The 22,453-nt window shown below is 51.1% G+C and overlaps 1 protein-coding gene across 4 annotated transcripts; it reads right to left on the reverse strand.

The window, feature by feature from the left end:
• Nucleotides 1-1,718: 1,718 nt before the first annotated feature.
• Nucleotides 1,719-22,392, reverse strand: CUTC (cutC copper transporter). Of its 4 annotated transcripts, none has more exons than XM_065407811.1 (9): nucleotides 22,337-22,392; nucleotides 16,184-16,255; nucleotides 9,661-9,720; nucleotides 8,854-9,066; nucleotides 5,412-5,447; nucleotides 4,744-4,877; nucleotides 3,236-3,263; nucleotides 2,714-2,819; nucleotides 1,719-2,166 (listed from the first exon to the last, which is right to left on the reverse strand). In XM_065407811.1, the coding sequence occupies exons 2-9, from the start codon at nucleotides 16,251-16,253 to the stop codon at nucleotides 2,055-2,057; spliced, it is 759 nt and encodes a 252-aa protein (XP_065263883.1). In that variant the 5' UTR covers nucleotides 16,254-16,255; nucleotides 22,337-22,392; the 3' UTR covers nucleotides 1,719-2,054. The 4 variants fall into 4 exon arrangements, with proteins under 4 accessions (XP_065263883.1, XP_065263882.1, XP_065263880.1 ...); XM_065407810.1 differs by lacking the exon at nucleotides 22,337-22,392 and adding an exon at nucleotides 22,151-22,262 and having other exon boundaries at nucleotides 8,854-9,063; XM_065407808.1 differs by lacking the exon at nucleotides 22,337-22,392 and adding an exon at nucleotides 22,151-22,262.
• Nucleotides 22,393-22,453: the final 61 nt, after the last annotated feature.

Consider the following 22,453-nt stretch of genomic DNA (forward strand, 5'->3'; position numbering starts at 1 on the left):
GTCCCTGAAGAGGGACAGGGAGGGGGGCTGGTGGGGCGGGAGGGAGGAGAACTGGATAGAATATCCCCTCTCTACCGTGCGAAGCACCCAAGCGTCCGATGTGATCCGGGCCCACGCACGATAGAAGGGGGACAGACGTGACGAGAAGGTAAGGTTGGACAGATCCAGGGTTCTGACTGGGAGGTCGTCCTCGACCAAGCCATCAAAATGGTGGTCTAGGCCCCTGTGTAGGCCTTGGTTGGGCATGCTGCCCCCCACCCCCACAAGGGATGAGCTCCCCATAGCCATCCACAAAGCCACCTCATTATCCTCCTTCGAATTCCTCCTTTGCTGGGACACCTACAAAACACTTGACAATGATTAGGCAGTTGGTGTGCTGAGGCCACAGCCCGGTCTGCTGACTGAGATTTCTTCACTGCTGAGGGCTCAGTTTCTCCATTGTGCAGCCAATGATTTTAGTTTATTGTTCATTTATTGTGTGATTATGATTAACTAACATGTTATGTCATATAGTCATTGTATGCTAAAGAGAGCTAAGTTGTAGGATTATAGAAGTATAAAATTGATCAGTAGTTAGAAGGGATAATTATGTATTAGGTATCTAAGTAAGTAGGGCTGAAATGCAAGGCCTACAGGTCTGAGACCTGTGAGATGTCAAGCTTAGCCTTACTAGGCCATAGGCTTGAGAAATGCTGGACATAAGTAAGTGACCAAAGAATGACCCTGTGCCACAAGATTATGGGAAAAGATGCACCAAAAAATTAACAGTAAAAGTAATTTTTTGCTTACAAGATCCCTGGTAGTCACATTTTTCTAACACATGCCCTAATCGCAGGGTGCACTATGTGTGTAAATGCTAATGAGGTATAGTCAGAATCACATTATAAAAGAGGGTGCCCAGAGTGAGACAATTGAGCTCCCTATGGGAAACCCAGCAGGAACCATCCCTCTACTGAGGATCAATCCATGAGAGACCCATCAGACCCTAACACTATCTAGGAGGATGTGACTATAACTATATTTGTAACTTGTGCATAGGTCTGTATAGAATTTCTATATGCTTGGGTAACCATAATTTTGCAGGTAACTCTATTAAAACTTTGTAAGAGACTTGTACTGGTAAATGTGTGTGTGGTCACTACCCTGGGTCTTTATGTGTCCTAGAGACTCTAAATCTGAAGCAAGTAGCAGAGGTGACTTTCACTCTGTTAAGCTTGACACTGTAGCCACCAGAGCTGAACCCACGGTGGTGTAACACCACATTACTAAATTCCTTTTAAATAAAATAAAAGGCTACAATTTGTTCTTTGTACTAACTCCAGGACTTTTTCAATTGATTTCCTTGTGGTTTTCTTTAAGAAAAGGAGATGAGACCTGAGCGTTCTGTTTATGAGGCTGACAAGCTATGTCAATAGAACCTGTGTGTTGTTTGAGTTCTAGATATAGTTCTCAGTTCAATGTCTCCTGAACTCCTCTGCCAACCTTAGCCACAGATTGCTAAATCAGCCTGAAAGCGAGAGTCCTGAATTCAAATGACCTTAACTCTGAATGAAATCATTTCCTCGTGCTGACTGCATCTTCGGCAGATTCCCTGGTACATGACTCCTTTGCAAGCACATGTCATATGACTCACCATAGCAGATACCATTCACATTGGGTAGCATGACACAGACCGTCAAGCCCTCTCTGTAAGGACGAGCCACAGTGACACGGGAATGGCTGCAGGGTGTTTATTTGACAATCACTGGTGGTAGTGCACAATTTAGTTACCCTGTTAGCTAAGGTCCCCCCTCCCAATTGCTGCTGAATGGTTTGTGCCACTACAACAGCCAGGAATGGGTCCTTGGTTTTTTTTTGTTTTGTTTTTAAAGCCAGTTTAAGCCTCCAGTCCAGGGAGAGTGTCCAGGTGAAGCCAATGAAGAGACTGCAGGTTCCTTTATAGTATCCACTTCCTTGACAGCTCTTGTGAGACTGAAGCCAGAGCCCATCTGTCCAGACTGGCAGGGAGGATCCCAGGGTCTGCGCGCTCCTATCCCACACTCAGCACTTGCCCTTTACAGGATGTTCTTTGCAATAGCGTTCAGGGTCCTCACTTTAGCCACATCCGCTACCTTTAGGGAATATTCGGAGACAGACAGAGAGGTTCCCATGGCAACACTGCTGTTTCTGTCAGGAAAACCAAGAGGTGACTGATTACTGTCTGGAATGTGGAACAGCTGGGAGAAAGATTATCCCAGGCAGAGCAAAGGGTCTTCGCTCTAGGCAAGAGGCACCAGCATTAAAAGAATATAGTACAGACCTTCTAGAAACATGTCTCATAAAGATGCACCCCCACAGCACACCACGGCACCAGTGCCAGGGCTCATGCGCCCAAGTGCCAAGCGCAGCTCCATTCACATGCCCCAGTGCGCTAATGCCAGGAATCATGCTCCCAGCAGCTGAGCACAGGGGGTTAACGCATCCAAGGGCACCTCGTCATGCACAGGACTCGCACCCCCAAACGCTGAGTGCAGCTGGATTCACATGCTCCAGAACACCAGTGCCAGGATTCACACATCCAGCCCCCCCGAAACACAATTCTTACACCCTGGGGCATCAGCAGGATCAGGGAGTTTTCTGTGTAATTCGCAGACTCAGTTTCAGAGCAGCAAAGCTGTGGGAGGAACAAGCCAGACTGTAACTCCACCCTGGCTTAGTGCAGACAACCTCTTACCTGAACTTCATTCCCGAGTCCCGGGCTGAGCGAGCAGAGCAGTGAAACTCAGGTGCACCAGAGCCCTCAAGAATCCTCTGCAGGTTCCTCTCTGTTATACCACCCCCTAGTGGAAAGAATACATTCATACATCACATTGGAGCAGGACAATCCTGAGCATCATCACCCAGTGGCTAGCCCCTAAGACCAGACCCAGCCTGGACAGGAAAGGGAAACAGCCCCACAGAGGCACAGGAGGCTGGATGAGGAGCTGCCTGAGACCCCTGGCTGATCCAGAGAGTATCCCCAGACCTCACAGAACGCGGCAGCTGTACAGGGCTTCACTGCCCACAGCAGGTAGCGGGACTGGTGGCCTTTATGCTCCATGGAGGGAGGGAGAGCCACTCCCCGGTGAGGCAGCAGAATGGCTCAAAGCTGAAACATGGATCTTATGCACCTGGGCATGTGCATGAGACTGGGACCCCAGAGCCAGGGATGGATTCAGCCCCCAGTACGTACATAAAGTTGCAGCAGAATCATTACCTGGCACCACCACAATCCTGCCCTTAGCCTGAAAAGGAGCAGAGTGACATGTGTTAATGCTCTTGCCCACTCCAGCTTGACACACAGGAGAGCCACGGTACTTGCATGTACCCCGTCTAGACGCAGCCTATCATGTGGGGGATCTTGGAGTAGCATGAGGAATTCACACTCACACACCTTAGGACATGCCCAGTCATGGAGCTCACAGCATTGTCCCCAAGACACATTAGAGGAAACCACTGACCTTGTGATTCTGCAGGACTTTCGTTCTTCAGCCTGGTGCCTCCAGTGCGACTCATGCTGGAAACTCCTCCAGCTCTTCTGAAACTTGGCCCGGAGACACTTACAGGCTGGCTCAAGGACTCTGCCTATTTAACATGCTCCAGCCCAGGAACCTCAGAGACCCTGGGACATTGCAGCCACTTCTTTCAAGAGCCCTCTAAACTCCAATAACTTACAAGCCAACCAATATTACACTTGTGTGTGCATATCCACGTGCATGCACATGTGTGTGTCTCCATGGGCATGCACGTGTGTACATGCACATATGCATATAAAGTGTGACTATTGTGTGTGCCTGTAGTGTGTCTGTGTGCACGTGCATGCCTGTCTGTACTATGTTCTCAGACTTAGCCCTTTGTGGTGTTGGAGTTAAGTCTGCCAGACTGCAGATCCCCCTAAACACACCAACCAGGAACCGAGCAGTTAAATCATTCAACACCCCAGCTATATTCCACTCATCAGTCCCCCTTGTCAGCCTCAGCTGTCCCTTGCCTTCTGCCACTCCTAGCCCAGACAGCTCCCTCCTCAACCCACGCAATCAACCCCGGGGCACTCCAGCCTGCTTCCAACAGTAACATTCACAAACCATCACACTGTGCTGGCCTCTAGTGCCTTCCATCTGACAGTCCCACTGCCAGGCCGTCTCACGCTCTCCAGAGAGGCACTTCGCGATTTTATGTACGTCTCAGACAGAAAAACATGCAGATGAGCCGGACTCCTTAAAGCCACATCTCAGAGCATCTGTATCCCTAGGATCCTGTCACCATCCCCCCCGCTTCACGATCCTCGTCCTGCAACTTTCTTACTCCCATTTGTTGCATTTCATTTTAAACGGGATCGTGTGTGTGTGTGTGTGTGTGTGTGTGGCATAGCACGACAGGTGCTGTCATGCCAACAGGGAGAGCAAGTTAGAGACGGCCCCTCCCCTCCGTGAAGTCATCCCATCTTTAGCCTGTAAGCAAGAGCAGCCCAAGTGGCCTCCCTGTTGGCAGATGCAGGTCTCTGCCACGGGGGGCCTCACAACTCAAACCCACAAAGCCCTGATGTGCCCCTGGGGCCAGTGCAGAAGCTGGAGCAGATGGGGAAGGTGCTCCCAGCCAGAGACTCCCCTAGGGGCCACCACTGTTAGTGCTGGCCAGCTATCCAGGGCAGCCCCCACAGAGCAGTGAGTGGTCAGGGTAACGGAGAGCAACAGCAGAGATAGAAGGGGGGCAGGGGGCGCTCACCTGTTCTGTGAGTCTCTTTATTAAGGGTAACCCCTCCAGTGCTGAGCTGTCACAGCCGCTGGTCAGCACCCGCTCGAATCCCAGGGACACCAGGGTCTCCAGGGCCACAAGAGGATCATGGACCATGTCGAAGGCTGCAAGACCAAACAAAGCAGCTCAAAGACGCCATGATGGCAGGCTTCAGCACTGAGTCCCACCCATCAGCCAGCTCACCAGCCAAGTGGGGGTGGATGTATCCAGGGCATAGAACCAAAGGCCTCCCTTACAGCTGCCGACCCCTGCACAGAGGCTTGGCATGCACAGCCCCCACCCCCGGGCAGCGGCACGGCCATAGAGCCTGGGCCCTCAGAGCTCCGGGCAGGGGCACGGCCATAGAGCCTGGGCCCTCAGAGCTCCGGGCAGGGGCACGGCCATAGAGCCTGGGCCCTCAGAGCTCCGGGCAGGGGCATGGCCATAGAGCCTGGGCCCTCAGAGCTCCGGGCAGGGGCATAGGCATAGAGCCTGGGCCCTCAGAGCCCCGGGCAGGGGCACGGCCATAGAGCCTGGGCCCTCAGAGCCCTGGGCAGGGGCACGGCCATAGAGCCTGGGCCCTCAGAGCCCCGGGCAGGGGCATAGGCATAGAGTCTGGCCAGCTCCTTCACAGCAGGACAGCACAGACAACAACTCACCTCGGTGGAAGGTGACTGGCAGGGGACGACAAACAGCTGCAAAGAGAAGAGTTCATGTGGTCAGCGCAGGCCTCGCTGTGTGAGAAGAGGCTCCTGCATCAGAGTGGGGTCCCCTTCCCTTCCCAACTGCTGAAAGATTGGCCCAAAGACAACCTCATGGACCAGCTCTGGAGAGCCCAGCAAGGAGCCTAGCCAAGCTGGAGAGGTGAGACGGCTGTTTCCTCCACCAGCCTTTGGAGAGGCCCAGGCTACCTAGGCTCAGGCACGGTTCGTAGATTTATGGGCCTTTTAAAAGTCTCCATGTGTTTTCTGTGAAGCTCCTTGTGTATGGACTGCACTGCAGCGCTGGGAAGGGCTGGGACAGTGGCCCATCCGTGCGGCTGAGCACCGCAATCCTAAATTCCACTCCCTATTGCGTACTGTGCTTTAGGCTCACGGAAGACGGGGCTACGCATCACAGAAAGAGCCCAAATCGGAGACTGGCACAGGGAGCTCTGCATCGCAGTGGCGGAAAGGCCGACCAGATTGCCAGCTTTTGTGTAGCAGACACAGCCTCAGTCAATGGCCCTGAGAACAGTGATAAACTGGGTTTGTGCCTAGAATCCCTCTACCACCCAGCCCCACTCGTGGTGTGCATTAAGGAGAAAGGATCAACCCGGTGGGGTGGAGGGCCTGGGGAACCAGGGGAACAAACCTGACAATGGCAGGAGTGTTTCCAAGTGTCTGAAGGGAGGACTCAGAGACATCACAGCTCCTTTGTCTGAGACACTGAAAGGAACCAGTGTCCCAGGAGTGCATAGCTGAGTCCATATTCCCTCAGATACACACTTCTGCCACCACTGTGAATGACCTGGTGATTGCTGGGAACGGGGTGGGTGCTTCTCCCCTGTCTGTCCAGACTCTCTCTGGATGACAAATTCTTTGCCCCCAGTTAGTTGGTCTCCAGTCCCACCACGGAAGCATCAAAACTTTATTCCATTTATGAGTAACGTCAGCAGCTGCTTTCAATAGCTGATCTTTACCCTGGCTGTTAGGCAGGGAGCTGCCTACATCACCTTTATCTTTTGATTCAAAGGGGGGGGACTCTCGGTCCTTTCAGAGACAGCTTCCTCTGCAGGGACCATTTCTAGGCAGTCAGAAAGGAGTCTGCTCTCCCATCACACAGGCGGGGGAAAGGTCAGGATCAAAGCTATGTGGGAAGCCAGAGAGTCAACCCCTCTGAGCTCTCCCCTGCTTTTCCACCACTTCCACACAGCCCTCCACTGCGGACTGCTCCTTCGTTTCCTTAGGCTGTCCCCAGGAGGTTCAGCCGGCACTCAGCACCAATGGACAGACTAGGGACCGAATGGCTAGGCAGCAGTTCTGCAGAAAAGGACCTAGGGGTTACAGTGGACGAGAAGCTGGATATGAGTCAACAGTGTGCCCTTGTTGCCAAGAAGGCTAACGGCATTTTGGGTTATATAAGTAGGGGCATTGCCAGCAGATCGAGGGATGTGATCATTCCCCTCTATTCGACATCGGTGAGGCCTCATCTGGAGTACTGTGTCCAGTTTTGGGCCCCACACTACAAGAAGGATGTGGAAAAATTGGAAAGAGGCCAGCAGAGGGCAACAAAAATGATTAGGGAGCTGGAGCACATGACTTATGAGGAGAGGCTGAGGGAACTGGGACTGTTTAGTCTGCAGAAGAGAAGAATGAGGGGGGATTTGATAGCAGCCTTCAACTACCTGAAAGGGGGTTCCAAAGAGGATGGATCTAGACTGTTCTCAGTGGTAGCAGACGACAGAACAAGGAGTAATGGTCTCAAGTTGCAGTGGGGGAGGTTTAGGTTGGATATGATGAAAAACTTTTTCAGTAGGAGGGTGGTGAAGCACTGGAATGGGTTACCTAGGGAGAATCATAGAATCATAGAATCATAGAATATCAGGGTTGGAAGGGACCTCAGGAGGTCATCTAGTCCAACCCCCTGCTCAAAGCAGGACCAATTCCCAACTAAATCATCCCAGCCAGGGCTTTGTCAAGCCGGGCCTTAAAGATCTCCAAGGAAGGAGATTCCACCACCTCCCTAGGTAACGCATTCCAGTGCTTCACCACCCTCCTAGTGAAATAGTGTTTCCTAATATCCAACCTAGACCTCCCCCACCGCAACTTGAGACCATTGCTCCTTGTTCTGTCATCTGCCACCACTGAGAACAGCCGAGCTCCATCCTCTTTGGAACCCTCCTTCAGGTAGTTGAAAGCAGCTATCAAATCCCCCCTCATTCTTCTCTTCTGGAGACTAAACAATCCCAGTTCCCTCAGCCTCTCCTCATCAGTCATGTGCTCCAGACCCCTAATCATTTTTGTTGCCCTCCGCTGGACTCTTTCCAATTTTTCCACATCCTTCTTGTAGTGTGGGGCCCAAAACTGGACACAGTACTCCAGATGAGGCCTCACCAATGTCGAATAAAGGGGAACGATCACGTTCCTCGATCTGCTGGCAATGCCCCTACTTATACAGCCCAAAATGCCGTTAGCCTTCTTGGCAACAAGAGCACACTGTTGACTCATATCCAACATTGTGGTGGAATCTCCTTCCTTAGAGGTTTTTAAGGTCAGGCTTGACAAAGCCCTGGCTGGGATGATTTAGTTGGGGATTGGTCCTGCTTTGAGCAGGGGGTTGGACTAGATGACCTCCTGAGGTCCCTTCCAACCCTGATATGCTATGATTCTATGACCAGAGCTGGTCATTTTCCTGACAAAGTTCAAGCTGTGTCCCCTGTTGACTATACCAGCCCCTGCAGACCATCCCATGTCACATGTGGTGCAGAGTCCTGGACAGAGCCCTCTCCTCTTGCTGCACCTTTCCAAGGGAGGATCCTTTCCTCCCTCGGCTCAGAAGGGGCTCAGGTCTCCCACAGCCCAGCCGCTCCAGGCAACGCCAGCTCTACCCACTTTCTGCATTTTTTCATTTCTCCTTTTTTGCCCTGTTTTTCTCAGGTATTTTGGAAGACAGAAAAATTCAGAGCGAGGTCTGGGCCAGCTGGTATGCAGAAGGCCAAGACAAGCACTTCTTGGGCATCTTTACCAAGGTTTCTGAGCCAGCTCTGCTCACCCACAAGTAGGAAAGGAAGGTATGGGGGGAGTTTGCTAGCCATAAAATACACTGGTCTCTCCTGCATGTACCCTGCATGAGCCTCTCCCTCCCTTACCACCTCATCTCGCCCAAGACTGCGTTTCACGCTGGGAACTCCTGGGGGCAGCCGCGCTGTCTGTCTGCAAAGCGTTCACTCACAGTGCTGTGGGGTAGATGGCAGCATGAAACCAGGAGAGGGGGGCCAGACCCCAGCTCGCTATCACTAGCCAGAGCCACCTACACGGCATCTTCCAGCATCACCAGGTCAGACAGCACCAAACTGCCACCATCAGTCAGAGCAGAACCCCATAACCGGGGCCTCCTTACCCAGCAGGGCTGTGCAGAGCTCTGTGTCGATGCGCCCGTCCTCAGTCAGGGCCCCAAACACCAGCCCATCGGCCCCATGCAGCTTGGCTAGGCGGGTATCAGCCTTCATCACTTCCAACTCCCGGTCGGAGTAGAGGAAATCCCCCCCACGAGGGCGGATCATCACAAACACTGGGACCCGCACACACTGCTTCACCACCTGCAGGAGCCCTGCTGGGACAGACAGAGACAGCTCAGCCTGGGGACAAGCAGGGCAGACACCCACCCTCCCCGCTACAGAGGCCTCCCAGCCCTCACTTCTGTCCAGCAGGAGAGCCTCACCTGGGGTTCAGAGATGGGAAGGGACCTTTGACCCCCAGTACCCTGGAGTATGGGAGTTAGGCAGGAATCCCTGGGCCTCCTGTCAGGAGGGCAGAGGAGAATGAAGGAGAGCAGGAGTGAAGAGCTAGGTGGATGGAAGTGAGGTGCTGAAGGGATGGGGATGCAACTTCCACGGCTGGGCCAGCTGAAGAGCTGGGAGGCTCCCTGCCAAATCCAGGACACGTGGGGCCTGCTCCCTGCACTGAGGCCCTGGAGGGTAGAGCAGCCACTGAACTCCATGGACACTGGCAAAATTTGGGCACACTGGACAGGAGGCTTCAGAGAATGCACAAATTTGCTCTGATGTCAGAGCAGCCGCAGCCTGAGTCTTCCTGCAGGACTGGCTCTGGTCCCACTGAATGCTGCCCCAGTACTATTTCCATTGGTGCAGTTGCAGGGCAGTAGTCCTGATGTCCCTCTATGAGCAAGATGCCCTGGGGCACTCACCCATACTGGGCGTGGTTCCTCCTTCCATCAGGCCAGCACACAGCTCGATCCGGCCAGCACCTGGGACAAGAGACCGAGTAATAGTTGGTAAGTTAGGGGCACAAACCATCCCTCTGGACTACTGAGAAGGCCACATGGACCAAGGAAGGGAACTGGGGCTTATGGAAAAGGGCCACTGAGAGACAGAAAATCGGGACCTACAGCCTGAAGAGTCAGGACACTAGAACAACAGGCCCCTGCCCTCCCATCAGGGTGATATGCCTGGAGGCCAGAGCATTGTGCCAAAGGGGAGAGTCACCTGCCCCGCTCTCTGCCTCACACCACCTGTGACAGGATTCCCTGGGATGCAGCCTGGGACTGTGGGACCGCTGTGCCCCTCTGACTCTCCCCAGCCTGGGCTGTCTCTCACAATGCCTTGCTAGTGATCAGCAGCAAACCCCTCCAGATGCTGTTATCACTCAGCACAAACGCATGTGGAGCCCCACACCCAGCTGTATTGTATGAATGCTCCCAGAGCCAATCATGAATCACACAGAGAAAGACACCGGCCGAATCCCCCCAGCTCCCAGCACTGTGCCTCAGGAATATACCATCTTGCACTGCTCAAGAGCGCAATGCAAATTTATTAGTTGGTTCACCACTTCATCAATGGAAAGTGGACATATACCAGCCTTTGCAAATCAGCAGATTTGCCACACACTTCAGGCAAACTCAGTAGTAAAGATAAACAGTTAAACAAATTTATTGACTACAAAAGATAGATTGTAAGTAACTATAAGTGTTAGGCAAAGAGTAAGAGTTAGTTACCAAAAGAAATAAAATCTAAGCAGGCAGTCTACACTCTCAACCCGATTAGACTGGGCAACAACTAGACTAAGCAGTTTTTCTCAACCCACTGGGTATTGCAGTCCTTAATATACAGATTTGTCCCTTAAATCTGGGCCAGTCTCCTCTGTTGGAGTCTTCAGTCTTCTTCTCAGGGTATGTCTACACTGGCAGAGTTACAGCGCTGCTCAGAGAGCGCTGAAGGGAAATCGCTGTTGTGTGTTCACACTGTCAGCTGCCTGCGCAATAGTGTGTTCACACTTGCGGCACTTGCAGCGGTATTCGGAGCGGTGCACTCTGGGTAGCTATCCCACAGAGCAACTCTTCCTCTTCTGCCGCTAAGAGTTGTGGGAAGGCGGAGGGAGTCGCGGGGCATCCTGCGTCCTGTCCCAATAGGGTGACCAGATGTCCTGATTTTATAGGGACAGTCCTGATTTTGGGGTCTTTTTCTTATATAGGCTCCTATTACCCCCCCACCCCCTGTCCCAAATTTTCACATTTGCTGTCTGGTCACCCTATGTTCCATTGCCCTGTGATGCATTGCTTCACATCCCAGCAATCCCTGTGCTTCCGTCCGCATTTGGCGCCATCTTTCAATGGTTTGTGTACTGCGCGCTCTGCCTCTTCGGTCTGCAGGAATGGATCCCACACTGTTGACCAATATTCTGCTTGCTCTAACATGTCACGAGTGGCAGTGGTGTTCAAAGGCAAGAAGAGTGCGACATTGATCTTGCCACGTGTAGTAGCTACAACACGAGATTCCTTGTGGCATTCACGGAGGTGCTGACCACGGTGGAACGCCATTTTTGGGCTCAGGAAACAAGCACTGAGTGGTGGGATCACGTTGTCATGCACGTCTGGGATGACAAGTAGTGGCTGCAGAACTTTCGGATGAGGAAAGCACATTCATGGGACCGTGTAATGAGCTCACCCCAGCCCTGCGGTGCAAGGACACGAGAATGAGAGCTACCAGGTTGTTGGAGAAGCACGTAGCGATTGCACTGTGGAAGCTGGGTACTCCAGACTGCTACTGATCGGTCGCTAACCAGTTTGGAGTGGGAAAGTCGACCATTGGACTCATGTTGACAGACGTGTGCAGGGCCATTAATCATATCCTGCTCTAGACAATGTGCATAATATTGTGGATGGCTTTGCACAAATGGGCTTCCCTAACTGCAGAGGGGCGATAGATGGCACGCATATTCCAATTCTGGCACCAGACCACCTAGACACTGCGTATATTAATCGGAAGGGGTATTTCTCAATGATTCTCCAGGCACTTGTGGATCACTGTGGGCATTTCACGGACATTAACACAGGATGGTCCGGAAAGGTGCATGACGCACGCATCTTTCGGAACACTGGCCTGTTCAGGAAGCTGCAAGCAGGGACTTTCTTCCCTGACCAGAAGATCACCGTAGGGGAAGTCGAAATGCCCATTGTGATCCTGGGAGACCCTGCCTACCCCTTAGTGCCGTGGCTTATGAAGCCATACACAGGGCACTTTGACAGCAGCAAGGAGCTGTTCGACAACAGGCTGAGCAAGTGCAGAATGGTTGTTGAGTGTGCTTTTGGCCATTAAAGGCCTGCTGGCGCTGCCTATATGGAAGCCTGGATCTGGCTGATGACAATATTCCTATGCTTATAGCCACATGCTGTACGCTCCATAATATTTGTGAAGGGAAGGGTGAAAGCTTTACTCAGGGCTGGATCGCTGAGGCTCAGTGCCTGGAGGCTGAATTTGAACAGCCAGAGACCAGGGCTATTAGAGGGGCGCAGGGCGGGGCCATAAGAATCAGGGATGCCTTGAGGCAGCAATTTGAAGGAGAAAGCCATTAATATTTGTTGCTATGCTTTGGAGTGCAGTGCTTGTAATGCTAGGAAGGGATTGTGATTGGTGCAGATGAGGCACTACGGTGTAAGAAAATTGCCTGTTGCTTTGCAGGGCTCTGTTTGCTTTCAATTAATGGAATAAAGATTGCTTTCAAACCCAAACAATTCTTTTATTAAAAAACAACAACAGGAGGAGAGAGACAAACAAAAAAACACATCAGCACTGAGGAGGATGGGGGAAGGGAGGGTCCCAGGAGGAGGTGGGGTCCCGGGACGGTTAAAGATTTGTGTATGCCCAGGAATCATATCCAACCTTCTCCTTTGGAGTACAGTGCAGTGGGTACTGTACTTCATCAGGCCTAACTGCAGAGGGACGGGTGTTGAGTGCAGTGGGTACTGGGAGTCCACAGGGCTGAACTGTGACAGGGAAGGAGTGGAATGCAGCAGGTACAGACTGGAGCCAGGAGGTTGATAAGAGTATGTTGGCGGTGTCTGGGGGGCACATGGGAAAGAGTTTTGCGACAGCGGCTGCAGGGGAGGGTGGGCGCGGAGCTGCTTGGTTTGCAGTGCTAGTAGCACCTGGAGCGTGTCCGCTTGGTGCTCCATAACGTTTAAGAGCTGCCCCGTGGCTTCGTTCTGGCGCGCTGCGTTCTCCTTTCGGTCCCTCTTCTTGCTGTGCCTCCACTCCTTCAGTTCCTGTTTCTCAGCGGCGGAGTGCATCATGACATCACGCAGAAAGTCCTCTTTAGTTCTTTGTGGCCACTTTCTAATTCTGTGCAGCCGTTCAGCCGGCGATAACAAGAAGGAGGCTGGGCTCCCAAAGTCATATCTGTGAAGCCAAAATGAAACATTTTTCAGAAGCAGTATTGTTTGCAACACACAGACCACTGATTCAGTGATTTAAAACACAGCCACTATTCACATACCTGTCACTAACTGGCTGACCCCAGGCAAGCACACATGAGTCACAAGACCCCCAAAATGGTGAGTAGCCTCAGGGGCAGGGGAAATCAGTGTTCCAAGACCGTACTGTACACTGGGCACGTGGCTCTTGGGGAGAGCCATCACTGTAGGGGGGGGCTGATAATCATTCCTGTCCCCACATTTTCCACAGGCTGTGATCATTATGGAAGATATCTCGCTGCTGAGGGTGAGCAGGGACTCAAGGGAGGGTCTTCTCCAAGACTGCGGCTTCCGTCCTGGCCATTATGCGGCTCGCCTGTGTGCAGCAATGGTGTCCCCGTCCCGTTCCCCCCACCCCCCACCCCCATTCCAGTGATGGCAGAGTGGTACAGGAAATTTACCCTTAATGGGGCAAAAAACAAAGCAGCTCTGCCAAAGAACCTGCGGCAGCCGATTGCCCAGTATCTCCATGAGAGTTTCCTGGAGATCTCTGAGACAGATTCCCGTGAAGTGAGGGAGTCAATCAACACTCTGTTCCGCTGCTCATCGTACATCATACGCTCATCATGGTACACGCATCATACAGACACAAGCCTGCTTTCTGTAACCCTCCTGCCCCCAACAACTCGCTTCAGCAATTCCCAAAATTGAAGCCACTTACCAGGGGCCTCGTCTCCTGTTTGCGCTTCGCCAAGCTCCAACAGCTGTGACTGGCTAGGCTCCTCCGGGGTACAGAAGAGCTCTGGGCTGCATGCATCACTGATCTCTGAGTCGTCTTCTGCCTCTGGGTCCCCCTCCACATCCTTATCCAAGATTTCCTCCTCCTGGTTCGGTCCACTCTCGACTGGCACATGAGCCACCGAAGTATTCACAGTGGTCTTTGCAGTGGAGGTGGGGTCACCACCGAGTATCGCGTCCAGCTCTTTGTAGAACTGGCAGCTCGTGGGCGCAGCACCAGAGCGGTGGTTTGCCTCCCATGTCTTGTGGTAGGCGTTCCGCAGCTCCTTCACTTTGACCCTGCACTGCAGTGTGTCCCGGTCATGGCCCCTTTCTGTCATGCATTGTAAAATCTGTCTGTAGGTATCATAATTCCTAGGGCTGGAGCGCAGCTGGGACTGGACAGCCTCCTCTCCCCAAATGCTGATAAGGTCCAGCAGCTCGGCATTGCTCCAAGCGGGGGATCGCCTGGTGCGTGGAGCAGGCATGGTCACCTGGAAAGATGCGCTGAGACCACTCCATGCGCCACCAAGCAAACAGGAAGGGGACTTTCAAAATTCCCAAGGAATTTACGGGGTGGGGATGACGGTTGGTCACCAGAAGGCAGGGCAGTAGAGTTCAAACCGATGATCAGAGAGGCGAGAACAGGCATTGTGGGACACCTCCCGGAGGCCAATCGCAGTGCTGTAATCGACCAGGGGGTCTACACTGGGACCGTGGTGCTGTACCCCCGGCGACGAAAGCTGTATGCCTCTCGTCGGGGTGGGTTTTTTACAGCGCTGATACTGTGCAGTTTCTGCGCACTAAATGGCTTGGCAGTGTGTACACCTCGGGAGTTACAATGCAGAAAGCTGCTTTATTGCGCAGAAACTTGCCAGTGTCTTTGTTGCTTGCAGCATAGGTGGGGCCAGGAGAAAAGACGAAACATGGGCCTGCTCTGTTCTGTTCTATACCCTCAGTCCCATGTGCTTGGTGAACACACAAGTCCAGGCATGTCTGAGGGGCGGGCATTGCTGAGTCTCCAGGCAAGGTTGAGCAATTCCCCTGGTGTGGCCTCATGCAGGTGAGTCAGTGAATAGTAGCTCCCTTGCTGGACAATGGCTGTTGATGGGTTGTTTGACACCCTGCCCGGGCGTTGGTTACTTTCCTTGCTGTTGCCTCTGGGGAGCTAATATCTGGCTGATTCCCCCAACTTACAGCATGTTTTACTGACAACCATACAACACAATTCTCATAACTTCATATGCATTAATGATATACATATATGGATAGAACAATGACTTTCAGCAGATCATAACCTTTCCCGACACCTCACAAGGCCTGCTTTATATGCAAGATCACAATTATATATAAACGAGGAATATGGGAGTTACAGGGCGCTCCCCCAAGGTACAGAATGTCACACCACCACCTAGCACTGTGCTTGGACCTTGGTCATTGTCTCTTGGAGATCTTGTATCTAAGTATTGGGCCAGCCCTGGTTAGCTTGTGAGGGCTGATGCACACATTGACTGACATACCTTAGCTGCAGATTTCTAGTAGTAAACATTCATAAATTCTAAGGCTAATCTGACCTTCTGTATCACACAGAAGTTCCCGGAAATAATTCCTGTTTGAACTAGAGCAGAGCTTTAAAAAAAACATCCAATCTTGATTTTAAAATGGCCAGTGATGGAGAATCCAGTCTGGATTTGTCTAGATCCAGATCCAGATCCAGTCTGGATTTGTCTAGCTTCACCTTCCAGCCATTGGATCGTGTCATACCTTTGTGTGCTAGCTTGAAGGGCCCATTATTAAATATTTGTTTCCCAAGTAGATACCTATAGACTGTGATCAAGTCACCCCTTCACCTTCTCTTTGTTAAGCTAAACAGATTCAGCTTCTTGTGTCTGTCACTATCAGGCAGGTTTTCTAATCCTTTAATCATTCTTGTGTCTATTCTCTGAACCATCTCCAATTTATAAACATCCTTCTTGCGTTGTGGGCACCAGAACTGGACACACTATCCCATGCTCTATGCCCGCTCCATACAGCTATATTAGACTGTGAGCTCCTTGGGGCAGGAACCGTGTCTTTCTCAATGGTCTGTATAATAAAGCTGAGGCCCCTGAGTGCTCAGCTGATAACACTGAGAATCCCTCTTTCAGGAGAAGCCTCGGCACCATACAGGCTGTTGCAGTCTACCCCTGCCAGGTTTTATTACACTGAGGACAGGTCAAGTCCCAGCTGTTCCTCTCTTCCTTACCTCCTCTCTCTGCATTCACAGCAGACTCCACGGAGTCAACGCACACTTCCATGAGAAAGCCATCACCCATTCCTAGGAAGGAAACACAGGAGCAGTCAAGGAGGCAGCCCAGTCCAGTCACAGCTTAGGGGTAGGGTTTGGCTCAGGGATTCTCTCAGCTCCAGCCCTGGAAACCAGTCCTCCCCTTTTCAGTCTCCTGCCCCATGTGGGGTTTCCAGTTGGCCCAACCTGATCCCTCTCCTGATCTCCTACTGCATCCAGTCTCCAGACCCTTCTCACATCCACATTTCCCATCTCGAACATACACTCCTGGTTGGGCTTTGACCACACCTGCCTGCAGCTATTTTTGGTCCTGAATCCCCACTTTGTAATGTCAAAGAACGGCCATACTGGCTCAGACCAATGGTCCATCTAGCCCAGTATCCTGTCTTCTGACCAGATGCTTCAGAGGGAACGAACAGAACAGGGCAATTATCAAGTGATCTATCCCCTCTCGTCTAGTCCCAGCTTCTGCCAGTTGGAAGTTTAAGGACACCCAGAGCATGGAGTTGTATCCTTGACCATTTTTGGCTAATAGCCAGTGATGGACCTATCCTCCATGAATTTATATAATTCTTTTTTGAACCCACTTATTCTTTTGGCCTTCACAATATCCCATAGCAACCAATTCCAAATGTTGACTGTGCATTGTGTGAAGAAATACTTCCTTTTGTTTAAACCTGCTGCCTATTAATTTCATCAGCTGACATCTAGTTCTTGTATTATGTGATGGGGTAAATAACACTTCCCTATTCACCTTCTCCACACCAGTCATGATTTTATAGACTTCTATCATATTCCCCCTTAGTCGTCTCTTTTCTCAGATGAACAGTATCAGTCTTTTTAATTTCTCCTCGTACAGAAGCTGTTCCATACCCTTAATCAGTTTTTCTTGCCTTTTTCTGTACCTTCTTCAATTCTAATATATCCTTTTTGAGATGAGGCGACTAGAACTGCATGCAGTATTCATGGTGTGGGCATAGCATGGATTTATATAGCAACATGATGATATTTTCTGTTTTATTATCTATCCCTTTTCTAATGGTTGCTAACATTGTTAGCTTTTTTGACTGCCGTTGCACACTGAGTGGATGTTTTCAGAGAACTATCCACAATGACTCCAAGATCTCTTTCTTGAGAGGTAACAGCTAATTTAGACCTCATCATTTTGTATGTATAGGTAGGATTATGTTTTCCAATGTGCATTACTTTGCACTTATCAACACTGAATTTCATCTGCCATTTTGTTGCCCAGTCACCCGGTTTTGAGAGAACCCTTTGTAACTCTTTGCAGTCAGTTTGGACTTAACTATCTGGAGTAGTTTTGTATCATCTGCCAATTTTGCCACCTCACTGTTTACACCTTTTCCAGATCATTTATGAACATGTTGGACAGCACTGGTCCCAGTACAGACGCCTGGGAGAGTATGCTATTTAGCTCTCTCCATTTTGACAACTGACCTAACCTATCCTTTTGTTTCCTATCTTTTAACCAGTTACTGATCCATGAGAGGACCTTCCCTCTTATCCCATGACAGCTTGCTTAAGAGCCTTTGGTGAGGGACCTTGTCAAAGGCTTTCTAAGTACACTATATCCACTGGATCCCCCTTGTCCACATGCTTGTTAACATTCTCAAAGAATTCTAATAGATTGGTGAGACATGATTTCTCTGTGAGTCCTGGGATAAGCGAGCCAAAACTAAAGACCTGCCCCCTTTACTGAGGGGGTGGAACCACAAAGTGCAGGCCACAATTGAATTTAGGGATGACAAGTGCAAAATTAGGAATGGGAGTGTGGGTGACAGTTTGCACATCAGGTCTCCAGATGGGGCACCAAGCAAAGCACCCCAGACAGTGCCCACTCTTCCTAAACAGAGTCTAATAGCTGGTCTATACTAGAAAATTAAATCAACCCAGCTAAGTCGCTCAGGGGGGTGAAAAAGCCACACTCCAAGTGACATAGTTAAGCTGACCTAAATCCCCATGTAGACAGCACTAGGTCAATGGAAGACTTCTTCTGTTGACCTAGCTGCTGCCTCTTGGGGAGGTAGATTACCCATGCCGATGGGAGAACCCCTCCTGTAGGGATAGATAATGTCCACATTGAAGCACTGCAGCTGCACTGCTGTAGCATTTCAAGTGCAGAGAAGGCCCAGGAGTCACCGGACATTGCCCAGAGGAACTAAGAACATAAGAACATAAGAAAGGCCGTACTGGGTCAGACCAAAGGTCCATCTAGCCCAGTATCTGTCTACCGACAGTGGCCAATGCCAGGTGCCCCAGAGGGAGTGAACCTAACAGGCAATGATCAAGTGATCTCTCTCCTGCCATCCATCTCCATCCTCTGACGAACAGAGGCTAGGGACACCATTCTTACCCATCCTGGCTAATAGCCATTTATGGACTTAGCCACCATGAATTTATCCAGTCCCCTTTTAAACATTGTTATAGTCCTAGCCTTCACAACCTCCTCAGGTAAGGAGTTCCACAAGTTGACTGTGCGCTGCGTGAAGAAGAACTTCCTTTTATTTGTTTTAAACCTGCTGCCTATTAATTTCATTTGGTGACCCCTAGTTCTTGTATTATGGGAATAAGTAAATAACTTTTCCTTATCCACTTTCTCAACATCACTCATGATTTTATATACCTCTATCATGTCCCCCCTTAGTCTTCTCTTTTCCAAACTGAAGAGTCCTAGCCTCTTTAATCTTTCCTCATATGGGACCCTCTCTAAACCCTTAATCATTTTAGTTGCTCTTTTCTGAACCTTTTCTAGTGCTAGAATATCTTTTTTGAGGTGAGGAGACCACATCTGTACACAGTATTCGAGATAAGGGCGAACCATGGATTTATATAAGGGCAATAATATATTCTCAGTCTTATTCTCTATCCCCTTTTTAATGATTCCTAACATCCTGTTTGCTTTTTTGACCGCCTCTGCACACTGCGTGGACATCTTTAGAGAACTATCCACGATAACGCCAAGATCTTTTTCCTGACTCGTTGTAGCTAAATTAGCCCCCATCATGTTGTATGTATAGTTGGGGTTATTTTTTCCAATGTGCATTACTTTACATTTATCCACATTAAATTTCATTTGCCATTTTGTTGCCCAATCACTTAGTTTTGTGAGATCTTTTTGAAGTTCTTCACAATCTGCTTTGGTCTTAACTATCTTGAGTAGTTTAGTATCATCTGCAAACTTTGCCACCTCACTGTTTACCCCTTTCTCCAGATCATTTATGAATAAATTGAATAGGATAGGTCCTAGGACTGACCCTTGGGGAACACCACTAGTTACCCCTCTCCATTCTGAGAATTTACCATTAATTCCTACCCTTTGTTCCCTGTCCTTTAACCAGTTCTCAATCCATGAAAGGACCTTCCCTTTTATCCCATGACAGCTTAATTTACGTAAGAGCCTTTGGTGAGGGACCTTGTCAAAGGCTTTCTGGAAATCTAAGTACACTATGTCCACCGGATCCCCCTTGTCCACATGTTTGTTGACCCCTTCAAAGAACTCTAATAGATTAGTAAGACACGATTTCCCTTTACAGAAACCATGTTGACTATTGCTCAAGAGTTTATGTTTTTCTATGTGTCTGACAATTTTGTTCTTTACTATTGTTTCAACTAATTTGCCCGGTACCGACGTGAGACTTACTGTTCGGAGATGTGATATGACAAGGGAACGGAAACAGGTCCCACAGTCAGAGAGCACCTGCCATTGAGCTTTCTCCTGGTCTGGTGGCTGGCCACCTTGGCCAGTGCCAGGAGGAGGCTGATGAGGGAGTCTCGCAACTTGGTGGGGTCACGGATGGGGAGTGTGAGAATAAACAAGTGAGGGGAAAAGTGTAGCCAGAACCTCAGTTAACGGTTCTGGAGGAGCTGCAAGAGGGGCTGTAGCCGGACACCCTCGACATAGGTGTGCACCAGGGCTTTGTATCATCTAAAGAGTAAGTGCAGCCCTACCTACTCCCTCTGAAAAACCCATCCCCCAATTTGTTCTGGCATGAAAGCTATAAAAGCATGAGTCTGGCACCTGACCCCTGTGCTGCATACGCTGCCTATTCCCTTGCTGTCCTGTGAACAAGTCTCCTTTCCCTGCACCTCCTTCAGGCTCCTCTACACAATGCCTCTGGTTCACTTCATTCCATGCACATGTTGCCCAGCTGTCAGGTTCCTTTCTCCCAAGAACATTCCTCAAACCACTCCCATTGGTGGGTCATGACAGTGCTTAGGAGCTCTAGATACTACTGGTGGCTTTAGTTTCCTTTTGCCTCTTATAGAGCAGTGGCTCCCAGTGGAGGCTGCTGAGCTGGCTCCTCCACCTCGTTTCCTGTAACTTTTACAAGTAAGGATGGACCTGGGGAGATCTGGATACGTCATTGGAAGAAAGAAGGTGGCCGCAATAGTGTCAATTCAGATATTTCTTGTGGGGCAAATTTTGGTCCCCATCGCTCCCCAGCAGGGACCCCGTTCTGGTCCCTGCTCGTCCTCCCCCAGCCGCAGGGACCCCAGGTCTCCCTCAGCTGCAGAGCCTCCCTTCTCTCTTACCCCAACTGCACATGAGCTGTCACCAGGAATCAAGTTCTCAAGAGAACGCCCCTGTGCTCCGCTGTACAGAAACAAACTGTGTGCATGCCAGCTGGAGCATCATTTGGCCTAACTGCCTCTCTGTCAAACATCAGTGGTGTTGTGACCACACAACTGCTCTGGACCATTCTGGTTGCAGCTGTGCTGGTTAAGTATGGGACCACTGTTTAAAAATGATCAGGCCAAGGCCAAGGCCCCCCTGGCTCTGTGACCTATGGAACTTTAGCAAGTGCAAAAATCTTGGGGATGGGGGTGCATTTGTCGCCCCACCTCCTCAGCCAGTGCCACTACAGCAGTATGATGTGACCTGTCACCTTCCCACAGACTACCAGCAGTCCCCCTGTAAGTTACCATAGAAATTTTTTTAAATTCATAGAGGATAGGTCCATCAACGGCTATTAATCAGGAGGGGCAGGGATGGTGTCTCTAGCCTCTGCCAGAAGCTGGGAATGGGCGACAGGGAATGGATCACACGATGATTACCCATTTCCTCTGGGGCACCTGGCACTGGCCACTGTCATAAGACAGGATACTGGGCTTGACGGACCTTTGGTCTGAGCCAGTACGGCCGTTCTTATGTTCTTGTTTGGTTATGGGTACTTTGTGGGTCACTTGGAAACTTTGGGGTTATGACACGGGAGAGCAAAAGCATGAGAGAGAAAATTAAACAGGTGATTGCTAACACACATTAAACAGAGAGCATGCCAGCATATCCCGGTGTGTCCGTGAACCTGACAGCAGCATGTTGTGTTCTTAGTGACCAGATGTCCCTGTTTTATAGGGACAGTCCCGATATTCAGGGTTTTTCCAGATATCGGCGCCTATTACCCCCCCCACACACACACACTCTGCCACGCTTTTTCACACTTGCTACCTGCCCCCCACCCCCGTGTGTTCTGCAGCTGGAATCACAGGGCAGCTCCCAACCCAGGCTCGTTATGTAGCGAGCTGTGGTTTCTATTGCACTTGGTGTGTGTGTTCCCAGCTGGGGTCTCAAGCCCCGCTGCAGTACAAGGCAACGGGACCCAGCGCAGGGGGCCCCGCCCTGCTTCCCACGGCAGAGCGGGACGCGCGAGGCCCACGTGGGACCCCAGCCGCGGGCACAAGGCGCAGCCCCAGCGTCCAGCCCGCGCCTCCTGCCGGCCGTTGGGAGCCGCAGTGACTCCGAAGCGGTGCCACTCCCGTTCACACGCAGCCATGGCCGGCCCAGCCCGCCAGCACCAGCCCATCCGGGGCTCTGGCCGTCACCTCAACTGAGCTCCGCCCCCGGCTCTACCAGATCATCGCCAGGATTTCCCGTCCCTGTTTCCGGTACAAGCTCCGCCCGCTCACCCGCATTTCCGGCCCCCAAGCCCCGTTTCCGGTCCCGTCTCTCCATGGCCAATTCACCCTGCGTCCCGCTAGCTCCGGAGGCGACGGAACTGACTCGCCCTGGTCACGTGTCCGGAAGGAAGCCCCGCCCCGAATCATGTGACCCCCCGGTGATCGGGCCCCGCCCCCCCTCGGACTCGCGCTCACCTGTCCTCAGCACGCGCGAGGCGCTCCCTACTCTCTGTCACGTGCTGGATTGTCATGGCGACGGCTAGGTGGGTCCGGAAATGCTGGCTTTGTTTCCGGGTCAGATGTCAGGGTACT

This window comes from Emys orbicularis, chromosome 7 (genome assembly GCF_028017835.1).
Source record: "Emys orbicularis isolate rEmyOrb1 chromosome 7, rEmyOrb1.hap1, whole genome shotgun sequence".
Taxonomy (NCBI): domain Eukaryota; kingdom Metazoa; phylum Chordata; order Testudines; family Emydidae; genus Emys; species Emys orbicularis.